Source organism: Chelonoidis abingdonii, chromosome 4 (genome assembly GCF_003597395.2).
Source record: "Chelonoidis abingdonii isolate Lonesome George chromosome 4, CheloAbing_2.0, whole genome shotgun sequence".
In the NCBI taxonomy this organism is placed as follows: Eukaryota; Metazoa; Chordata; order Testudines; family Testudinidae; genus Chelonoidis; species Chelonoidis abingdonii.
The window spans coordinates 34597804-34609556 of NC_133772.1; the positions used below are offsets into that span (position 1 = coordinate 34597804).

The following is an 11753-nucleotide window of genomic DNA, read 5'->3' on the forward strand; positions in this document are numbered from 1 at the left end:
GTCCCTCCCTCTCCACTCCCCTCCTCCAAGGACACTAGGGGAGTGATTAAGAACTGGTTCAGAGGCAAGCAATATCGCCCTGAACCTACCCCAGAGAAGAGAAAGCGCGAGACCCAGAGAACAGTACCGGCAATTTGCCACAGTTTAGAGATGCAATTTCTTGACACTTTCAATGATTGCTTCTGGGAACGGTTAGGAGCAGAGGACACATGCAGAGACAGTGCTCATGACTTCATCCAAAGTAAGACTCTGGAGTCAGTGTGAGAAGTAACGATACTTGAGCCACTAAGTAACCGTGGCCACAGTATAATTAAATTCAACATTCGGGGTGGGGGTGGGGAGGGAAGGGAGCATGGTGATACTAATCTTTAGAAAGGCAGATTTAATGAAATGAGGAAGACATTACAGTCAAAAGTCAAAACATTAAAATTAGATTTTGCCTGGAGGCTGCAATAACAGAGTCTGTAAAGGCCCACACCGCTCAAATCAGAGAGGGAAGCAAAATGGCAAGAGCAAATACACAAAGCTATAAAAACAAAGAGCAAGAAATTCTTTAAGTACGTCAGAAGCAGGAAGCCTCCATGGAAATCAGTGGGTCCACTGGGCCTCCAAGGTATACAGGGAGCAGTTATTGTAGGATAAGGACACTGAAGAGAGGCTAAATGATTTCTTTGCCTCAGTCTTCAGCGATTGTTGGGGAGACACCAACGCCAGCCGTGGTCAGTAGTAGAGATGAAGAACTATGAGAGTGAGATGCCCATGGAGGTGGTATTGGAACAAACTGATAAATTTGAGCGATGAGTCCACAGATGCTGCACTGCTAAGGGTTCTGAAGGACCTGAAGAATGACATGGTCGAGCTGCTTACAGGAATGTGCAATCTGTCAGCGACTGCCCCAGAGGATCGGAAGGTAACAAATGTTGAACCTATATTTGCAGACAGCATGGAGCAGAGGAACAAACACGGGGCTAGCAGCCACGAATCCCTGCCATCTTTTTCCACTTCTGCCAGTGATGGACTTTAACAACATTTTGCACTTAGGTCGAACTTTACAACATAATTTATTCAATCCCCAGGCCACTCTTTTGAGATCGGTCAATGCTGTTATCCCCATTTTACTGGTAAGGGAGATTTTGCCTGAGTGTCCCAAGATGTGCCAGATAGATTCTGTGATCCAGGCCCAGGCTTCCTTCATATGTAGCCACTTAACCTCCATGGCTGAACCCTTTATAATCACAAACTTCCCATAGCAATTCAATAGGCCAAGAAACACCCTCTCCCCACCACCCCCTTCTGAGGCATTTATTGATTGCGGAGCCAGCACAACAGCATGTAGTTTATCGGGATCTCTTGGTCCCTGAGACCACGTGTCCCAGCTATGGAACACATTACAAGGAGCACTAGGTGGGATTCACCGCAAATCCTTCATTTTACAGGCACTGTAAACCCCATTTCTGGCCTTTGTAAGTGGGTCTAATACAGGGAGGGGAGGAAGATCATTTCTCAAGCACCCATAAAATCCCTCTGGAAGCACGGAACCCAATGGTGCTAAAGAGACAGGCTGTGGAAGTGGGTTGTGCATCATATCTGTGGTGTTGAGTGATCACTAGTGCTTAGGTTCTTATTCGGTGTCCACCTCCAAACAGGCTGTGCAGAACAACAAGCGCCTCCACAGCCCCATCCAGACTCTTTGCCTAGGAAGCTGAGCCCTTCCCAGTCCCCCGATATCATGAGCAATGAGAGTTTGACTGAGCAAAATAGGGTAACTTGTCTTCCCATTTGAGAAGGTTTCAGCTCCCACATCAGGGCTGATAGCTTTATGCACTGGGGAACATTTTGGGGAAAGGCAGGGAAGCTCATATAGAACCTTAGATTTCATTTGCTTGAGCAGAAAGGAACCAGGATACCAGTACTGGGAGAGGGTTTGAACTGTTTCTTGGTGTCTTTTTAAGATTCTCCAGTCCATTGCAAATGCCACCACATGCTGCTCCCCTCCCTTCAGTTCATCTAAACATTCCCTTGTGGAGCACAGAGTGACTGACAGAGCCAGGGACACACGGACTCACACAGGGTCCTTTGGTGCCGACATCCCGCAATCCTGCTAGAGTCCCCTGACTGGTCTCTTCTGAATGTACCACCCACTTCCAGGCAGATGCTGACAGAGAGGGAACCACAGCAAACAGGGAGTAATTGTATGTTTCTGTCTTGGGCAGGTTAGGGCATTGCAATCTCACAGCTGCTTGTTGTGGGGATCTCTCCTCTGCTTCCAGCACCAGCCAGCGTCTGACAGAGCTGGAACTGGAGAATAAAACACTGGGAGATTCCCAAGTGCAGCTACTGTGGGAGGGACCTCCAGACTGCAAAAAGCAGAAGATACAGTAAGTAACTTCACACAACACACAGTCAACCTGTGAAACTCCTTGTGAGAGGATATTGTGAAGGCCAAGACTATAACAGAGTTCAAAAAAGAACTAGATAAATTCATGGAGGATATGTCCATCAATGGCTATTAGCCAGGATGGGCAGGCATGGTGTTCCTAGCCTCTGTTTGTCATGATTTGGTGACTGTGATGGAGTAGGGGCTGTCTGCATGGGGAATGGGAGAGCAGGGGATGTTTTAGGTGAGGGACAGGATCTGATTAACCTGTAACCTTGACTAGGCAGGAGGGAGGGGGTTCAAGCACCTGCCCGGAGGAGAAGGGAAACAAAGGGGTTCGGGCGGAGGAGGAAAGGCAGGACCAGTTTGGGTTTGGGGCTGTGGGCGGAATTCAGGGTATCCTAGCTGGGATCCAAGCACCCTGAACCCCAGAGAAGGACTCAGTGGAGGGGTCCTGACTGTGCCTGCAAGCTCTGCTGTAACCTGTGTTCCTGTTGTCCAATAAACCTTCTGTTTTACTGGCTGGATAAAAGTCACTGTGGGGTCCCAGGAAGAGGGGTGCAGGGCTGGACCCCCAGACTCCGTGACAACTGGTGGCAGCGGCGGGAGATACTGCAACCCGTGGACGGCGCTTCCTGCAGTAAGTGACTGGGGAGCAGTAAAACGAAGGGGTGATTAACCCCTGGGAGTGTGTGCCCAGTGAGAAAGGACTTTGCAGTAACAGGGTCCCCGGGGGATTGCAGCGAGCGGTCCCAGGGGCGGAGGAGTCTGCAGCTCGACCCTGGCAGAGAGGTGGTGACCCTCAAGAAGGGGCTGGTGCACTAGGGGTCCCCTGGAAACCGTGGGGAGCGGCGAGCACCCCGACCTGTGAGTGGCCAGCAGGAAGATGTACGCCAAGCGGCGCAAGTGTGACCTGCTGGAGCTGTGCAAGCAGAGGGGGCTGCGCACACCGGGAGGCTGACCAAGGACCAGCTGATTGCCCAGCTGGAGGAGGGAGAACCGGAACGGAGCCCTGTCTCTGAGGGAAGCAGCCTGGCAGATGCAGCGCAGTCACCAGTGTCTGTCCCCGCTGGGAGTGGTCAGCCGGCGGATGAGGGCTTCCCGAGACCCCCCTTCCTAGGCCTAGGGAAGGGCGGGGAGGAGCCCAGCGAATGCCGGGGCACCGTGACCCCCCGGCCAGCAGGGGATCCTGCCAGCGAAGCTCACCCCCAGCAGGGGATCCTCCCGGCGACGCTCGAACAGCTGTCGAGCAGGCCGTGGCTGGAAGAGGAAAGGAAGTTGAGACAGGAGGAGCTCGAGTTAAAGAGGCAAGAGCTGGAGGAGAAGGTGAAACCAGCGTAAACATGAGGAGAGCCAGCGCAGCGCAGCCGCGAGCTGGAGGAAAAAGGAGAGGCGGGAACCAGCGTAAACATGAGCTGGAGGAGAAGGAGAAACACGTAAACATGAGCTGGAGGAGAAGGAGTAAACATGAGCTGGAGCTGGCCCGGCTGAGGAGCCGTGAGGCCCCGGCTGCGGTGAGTGAGGGGGGACCCCAAGCCTACAACGAACTTTGATAAGCGCTTGCTGCCCCGGCGTAAGGAGGGGGAGGACATAGATACCTTCCTGACGGCCTTTGAGAATGCCTGCGAGCTGCACGGGGTTGGCCCTGCAGACAGGATCGCAGTTCTCACCCCCTTACTGGACTCCACAGCCGTGGAGGTGTACAGCCGACTGAAAGGGCGGAGGCGGGGGACTACGAACTGTTCAAACAGGCCCTGCTCCGCGAGTTTGGGCTGACTCCTGAGATGTACCGGAAAAGGTTCCGGAGTCAGCGTAAAACCCGTGAGATCACATACCTACAACTGGTCAACCGGGCCAGGGGTATGCCCGCAAGTGGACAGCGGGGGCCAAAACTAAAGAGGACTTGCTGGACCTGTTCATACTGGAGCACCTGTATGAGCAGTGCCCGTCCGACCTGAGGCTGTGGTTGAGGGACCAGAAGCCGGAGAACCCGCAGCACGCAGGCCAACTTGCCGACCAATTTGTGGACAGTCGGGCAGGGGATGGCAGGGAGGAGTCTCGAAGGAGCAGGCCTGCCTCAACGCAGAGAGAGAGTCATCATGGGACCTCCCAGCGGGGGCCTATGGAGAACCCCCCAAAAGGGGGAACATCCAGTGTCAGGTCCCTCCGAACCGACCCACTCAGGGGACCCACGAGACATGGGCTGCTATCAAGTGTGGCCAACGAGGCCACATACGGGGCCCAGTGCCCCAAGCTCAGGGACAGACCAAGCAGACCCAACCCGCAGAGGGTGGACTGGGTAAAAACCCAATCGGAAGATGGGCTACATTCCTGGGAAAGGGGGGCTGGCAACATACCACCTATGAAGGAGGAGGAGGTCCCCAGGTCAGCTCCTCTGGGGGGCTGAAGCGCCAGCCTCCGGGTTCTTAGTTTACCGGGTGGGCGCGGGGCTGCCCTCTCCGGAAGAGTGCCTTGTTTCCCTGGAGGTAGATGGGAGGGAGGTCACTGGGTACTGGGACACGGTGCAGAGGTGACGCTTGCCCGACCCGAGGTGGGGCTCAGATCGGATGGTGCCCGACACCTACCTGACCCTGATGGGCGTGGGCGGGACCCCATTCAAGGTGCCCGTGGCGAGAGTACATCTGAAGTGGGGGCCAAGGAGGGCCCCAAGGACGTGGGGGTACACCCATATTTGCCCACAGACGTGTTAATGGGAGGGGACCTTGAGGACTGGCCTAGTAGCACTCAGAGTGCCCTGGTCGTGACTCGTAGTCAGAGTCGGCAAAGGGCACTGCACCCCGACAACGGGGAGGTACTCGGCCCGAGGTGCAGGACCCTAACCTGGGGGGCGGGGAGTGCGCCCAGGGGCATGGCTCAGAGAGGCTGCGACCTCAGACCCAGCCAGCAAGAGAGAGCTGGTCCCCATCCCTGTCCCAGCTGCTGAGTTCCAGGCGGAGTTGCAGAAAGATCCCTCCTTGCGGAAGCCCAGGGACCGGGCTGACCTTAGTGCGGAACAGACCCTGAGGAGAGGTTGCAAGGAGAGGTTCCTGTGGGAGAAGGGGTTCCTGTACCGAGAATGGGCTCCCCCAGGGGAAGTAGAGTCATGGGGGATCAGGAGGCAGCTGGTGTTCCCCAGAAGTTTCGCCACAAGCTGCTGTACCTGGCCCATGACATCCCTCTCGCAGGACACCAGGGAATCCGGCGCACCAGGCAGAGGCTGCTACAGAACTTTTACTGGCCTGGGGTCTTTACCCATGTCCGACAGTACTGCAATCCTGTGACCCCTGCCAGAGGGTGGGGAAGGCCCGGGACAAGGGGAAAGCAGCCTTGAGGCCTTTACCCATCATAGAAGAACCTTTCCAGAAGGTGGCCATGGACATAGTGGGACCTCTCAGCAAGATGACCCGGTCAGGGAAAAAATACATCCTGGTGGTGGTGGATTTTGCCACTCGCTACCCCGAGGCGGTGGCCTTGTCCTCTATCGAAGCAGACACAGTGGCAGATGCGCTGCTGACAATTTTCAGCCGGGTGGGGTTCCCCAAGGAGGTCTTAACGGATCAGGGGTCCAACTTCATGTCGACCTGCTCCGGTCCTTATGGCAGAAATGTGGGGGTGCAGCACAACTGGGCCTCAGCGTATCACCCCCCAGTCCAACGGGCTGGTGGAAAGGTTCAACGGGACGCTGAAGATGATGCTAAAAACATTTATGAACCAGCACCCGCAGGATTGGGACAAATACTTACCTCACCTGCTGTTCGCGTACAGGGAGGTACCCCAGGAGTTCTACCGGGTTTTCGCCTTTCGAACTGTTGTATGGAAGGCGGTAAGGGGGCCCCTGGACCTGATGAGAGATGAATGGGAGGGGAAGCCACCCCGAGGGAGAGTCAGTGGTGGAGTATGTCTGACCTTCGGGAAAGACTGGCCGAGCTCATGGGCCTGGCCAGGGAATCTGGCCCGAGCCCAGAGGAAGCAGAAGGTCTGGTATGACCGCACGGCCGGGCCCGGCCTTTGCCACCGGGGATCAGGTGATGGTTCTCATCCCTGTGAGGAAAAAACAAACTCCAGGCCGCCTGGGAAGGACCCTTCAAGGTTATCAAGCAACTGAATGAGGTAAACTATGTGGTGGAGCTGTCAAACCGGGCACATCACCGCGGGGTGTACCATGTGAACATGATGAAACCATACTATGACAGGGAAATGTGGTGTTGGCCGTGTGTGGACACTGGGAGGGGCAGGGAGATGACCCTTTAGTGGATCTATTCCCTGGGACAAAAGCTGGTTCCCCCCTGAGGTGCGATTCCCCTCTCTGATCAGCTGACCATGGCCCAGCACGCTGAGATCAGGGGGTGCTGCATCTGTACCGACAGCTGTTTTCCAACCAGCCTGGACGCACTAATTTGACTGTCCACAGGGTGGAGACCGGGTCACATCCCCCTATAAGATGCTCCCCTTTTCGGGTCACTGGTAAAACTGCCCAGGATCTGGAAAGAGAGGTCAGGGACATGCTGGCTTTGGGGTGATCCAGCAGTCTTCCAGCCCTTGGGCCTCGCCAGTGGTGCTGGTCCCCAAGAAGGATGGGTCAATCCGGTTCTGTGTGGACTATCGAAAGCTCAATGCCATCACCGTATCTGATGCCTACCCATGCCCAGGCCTGACGAGCTCCTAGACAAGCTGGGAGGTGCTCGGTACCTCACCACCATGGATCTTACCAAGGGCTACTGGCAAGTGCCGCTGGACGCAGATGCCAGGCTGAAATCGGCCTTTATCACCCCTCTGGGGCTCTACGAGTTTCTGACCCTGCCCTTTGGCCTCAAGGGAGCGCCGGCCACCTTCCAGCGCCTGGTGGATCAGCTACTGAGGGGGATGGAGAGTTTTGCCGTGGCCTATATTGACGACATCTGCGTCTTCAGCCAGACCTGGGAGGACCATGTGTCCCAGGTTACACAAGTCCTGGACCGAATCCGGAGGCTGGGTTAACCGTAAAGGCTGAGAAGTGCAAGGTGGGGATGGCGGAAGTATCTTAACCTGGGGCCATCGGGTGGGAGCGGCTGCCTGAAGCCGGAACCAGCCAAGGTGGAGGTGATCAGAGACTGGCCTGCTCCCCAAACCAAGAAGCAGGTCCAGGCCTTTATTGGGATGGCGGGTACTATCGAAGGTTCGTGCCCCACTTTAGCACCGTAGCCGGCCCCATCACTGCTGTGCAAAAAGGGGAAGCCAGACAAGGTGAATCTGGACCGAGCAGTGCCAGGAGGCTTTCCGGGCGCTGAAGGAGGCTCTGGTCAGTGGCCCAGTTCTGGCGAACCCAGATTTTGACAAACCCTTTATGGTGTTCACCGACGCCTCAGACACGGGACTGGGGCGGTGTTAATGCAGGAGGATGAAAAGGGGGAGAGACACCCCATCGTGTACCTGAGCAAGAAGCTGCTACCCCGGGAGCAAAACTACGCGGCCATCGAGAAGGAATGCCTGGCCATGGTGTGGGCCCTTAAAGAAGCTAGAGCCATATCTCTTTGGGCGACACTTCACCGTGTACACCGACCACTCTCCCCTGACCTGGCTGCACCAGATGAAAGGAGCCAACGCCAAGCTCCTGAGGTGGAGCCTGCTCCTGCAGGACTATGACATGGACGTGGTCCATGTGAAGGGAAGTGCCAACCTGATAGCGGACGCGTTGTCCCGAGAGGGGGCCCTGAACTTCCCCAGGTCACTGGGCAGAGTGACCCCGCTCAGTTCAGTTCCGAAGGGGGGAGAGGTGTGATGGAGTAGGGGCTGTCTGCATGGGGAATGGGAGAGCAGGGGATGTTTTTAGGTGACGGACAGGTGTCTGTAGGGGCTGTAACCCGACCCGGCAGGGGGGAGGGGGAGCACCTGGGCAGAGGAGAAGGGGAACAAAGGGTTCGGCGGAGGAGGAAAGGCAGGACAGTTTGGGTTTCGGGGGCTGTGGGGCGGAATTCAGGGTATCCTAGCTGGGATCCAAGCACCCTGAACCCCCAGAAGGACTCAGTGGAGGGGTCCTGACTGTGCCTGCAAGCTCTGCTGTAACCTGTGTTCCTGTTGTCCAATAAACCTTCTGTTTTACTGGCTGGATAAAAGTCACTGTGGGTCCCAGGAAGAGGGGTGCAGGGCTGGAACCCCCAGACTCCGTGACAGTGACCTGTTCTGTTCATTCCCTCTGGGGCTCCTGCCACTGGCCACTGTCAGAAGACAGGGTACTGTGCTAGCTGGACCTTTGGTCTGACCCAATAGGGCCATTCTTATGTAACAGCTAGTTTTCTAAATCACCTGGGCCCAGCCCATCTGAGAAATCACCTCTCTTCCTGTGCCAGGCTGCCACAGCTGAGATGTTTGAACTGGGTTCCCTTTGTTATAAAAGAGAAGGGCCAGCTTGCAGGGCACTTACTGGGAGGACTCCTGGACTCTGGAATTTGTGGTACAAAATAGCCTGCAGATATTCCAGACATGCTGCAAAAGACACCTGTTTAACCTGGGTTTTGGAGAGGGTTGCTTCCCAGAAGGATGTAGTGGGGGTTGACTATAGTATTAATTATGTGTTAGGAGCCTAGAGCTCTGCATGGGTGTCTATATTTAAACTGAAATAAAATGATCTCTCACTATTGTCTCTAAATTAGGAATCTCTTTGGAGATACATGTTGATAAGTGACAGGAAATACAGAGAATGGGGCCCAAACAAGTAGTTATTTTGCTCTCTCTATATATCTGTCTCCTATAGGTTGCCGAGTTGCAGTCTCACTACTGCCTGTCGTGGGAATCTCTCCTCTGTTCTCAGCACCAGCCAAACCCTGACAGAGTTAGACCTGAAGAACAACACCATCAGAGATTCAGGTGTACAGCTGCTGTGTGAGAGACTGAAACATCCCAACTGCAAACTACAGAAACTAGGGTAAGGAACAGCTGATTTCCTCTAGTTTGTGCTAGTAACCATTGGACTATCGTGATTTCAGCATGCTATGAATGCACCAACAACTCTTGAAAAACACCTACTCTTCCCAAGGAGTGGGAAAGAGGCCCACCCACTGCTGTGTAGATCTGTTATGTTACTAAATGAGTTGGATCAATCAATGATACTTCATACACTATAAATGCAGTGCATTTTGAAATAGGTGCTTGGGTTATTTTATTCACTACGTGTGAAGGAGAACATAGTTATAGGAGACTTTCACAGTTTGATTAGAATAACGCTTTACCATCATCACAAGACTTAATCCTGGGACAAAGCCTGATAACTAGAAAAAGAGGAAAAAGGAAGTGGGAAAGATTAAAAAGACTAAGAAATGAACCAGGAATAATCATTACCTGGGGACTATCTATGGAGGCAGCCCTGGTACTTTATCCTTCACCACTCTCTTCCTCAGCCTGCCCATCTCTCTAGGCACTGGCAGGTCCAGTTAGCTCTGCAGGTCCAGTTGCAACAGGCAACAATCCCAGACAGCTATAAATGATTGTGAAGCTCTTTAGTTGATGAAAATCCCAGAGTAGGTGCCTAAGTGCCATTTCAGTCCAGCCCAGACACTTGGCAGAGTAGTTACAACTCATTAGAAATGTCCCCTGGATGTCAGTGACATTTCTAAACAGTAACTGATGCAACAGGTGCACGTGGAAAGGAATTCCCTCCAGGGCCTGTCGTGCCAATGGGAGCATTGTGATGTATCTGTGCATGTCCACAGTAGAGAATCTCCTTTAAGCCACCACTGATACCAGGGAATGAGGCAAAAAATAAGCATTGTTTCCTCTTGGTGTATCTCTGGCTTTTGCAGATTGGAGAAATGTGATTTCACAGCTGTGTGTTGCAGGGAGCTGTCCTCCGCTCTCAGCACCAGCCGGACCCTGACCGAGCTAGACCTGCGGGAGAACAAAGGGGAAGATTCCAGAGTGAAGGTGCTGTGTGAGGGGCTGACACAGCCAGCCTGCAACCTGCAGAAACTGGTGTACGTTAGAGCTGGGCCCCTTTAATCTGTGGTTGTCACACAAGGTCATGATGAGCCCTTTTTACTACAATCCATGTTACTGGCTATGCCCCTAACCCAGTAACTGGCTCACATGCTTCTCCCACTGTGGTACTGGTAGGGATCATTTTACTAGTTAAAAAAGTTGGATTATAATATAGTGGTTTTCCTGAAGAGGAAAATGAAAAGTGCTTGAACAAGTCAGAGAGAAGGACAGGAGAGACAAGAAGACTAGAGAGGATTGAAGCCAGATGGGAGGAATGGAAGCAGGTTATGTGGAGCTTCGGGGTAGCAAATACCTTAAAAAAGATGAGTGTTTTTTAGAGATTCCCCTTTATTTCTGGGATGTATAAGTGAGCCTGTGCAGAAACCTCGAGGCAGCTTTCAGAACAATTTAGATTTGGAAACTTTATATTTTACATCAAGCATTTGGAAATAAGTGGCTAGATGTAAATGTAACTGTGCCAGTGTAATGTGACTCCCCTGGGAGGGTAGCTGGCTGGAGGAATAGAATGTGTGATCTCTGGATCTAAACACACAAGCCTCTATCTACTGCCTGAGCTACAGCACCCAGATCTGTCAGCTGAACGTTGTAGTCGTCTCAAACTTTTATGTAAACCAACCATTCAGCTGAACGTTGTAGTCGTCTCAAACTTTTATGTAAACCAACCATTAGAGGGGGACAGAGCCACACTAGGTAAGGGTGGGTTACCTTTAGAACAGCACCATGCTCTTAACTGGAGCATGGGAGCCTGCCCGCCTACATTTACTGTAAACAAACAGACAAACCCCATTCCCCCAAACTCGCTGTAAAAGAAATACAAGAATAAGTGAAACTTTAATATCTTCCTGCAGCCGGGATGGCTGTTGAGCTCCCATCTTCATTGCAGTAGTTTCCGGCCGAGTCTGCAGCCCCACAACAGCCCCCTTCAAGAGCTGTGTTACGGAAGCCTGTGGGGAGGGGGGCGTGAGGAGCCCCTGCAGCAATGAGAGCTGAGATCTTGCTGCTTCCATGGAGAGATTCTATGTGCTGGATTTTGCAGCCCCTGTCCCTTGTGAGCGCTCAGTAGCCCCACAGTGATCAATGGGACTGTCCATGACAGTAAGTGCTCACTGCCCTGTGCAAGGGCTGCACAATCCAGCCCTTTATGTGCAGAAAGGACATTGCTGTCCCTGCCCAGAGCTCACAGGGTGAGTGGAGTGTGGGGAGGAACAGGCCAGGCTACAGATTGCACTAGTGCTTTTCCTCTACTCCCACAAGAGAAAGGCACCTGCTAGCAGTGAGCTCAGCAGGCAGCGGAGTGACAGTGACATGGATCCTGTGGGCTCTGGCAGGCAGATGAGAAAGAACCCAGTAGTGGGCAGCGCACTGTGCCTCAGAGAAGCTGTGGCGACAGGCGTTATGTCTGCAG

General features: G+C 53.5%; 1 protein-coding gene across 1 annotated transcript in view; it reads left to right on the forward strand.

The window, feature by feature from the left end:
* Window positions 1–10348, forward strand: part of LOC116822741 (NACHT, LRR and PYD domains-containing protein 3-like) — a 35381-nt gene extending 25033 nt beyond the window's left edge. The window contains 3 exon segments of the mRNA XM_075065829.1: window positions 2214–2378; window positions 9108–9278; window positions 10153–10348. Coding sequence (XP_074921930.1) covers window positions 2214–2378; window positions 9108–9278; window positions 10153–10348 — 532 coding nt within the window.
* Window positions 10349–11753: the final 1405 nt, after the last annotated feature.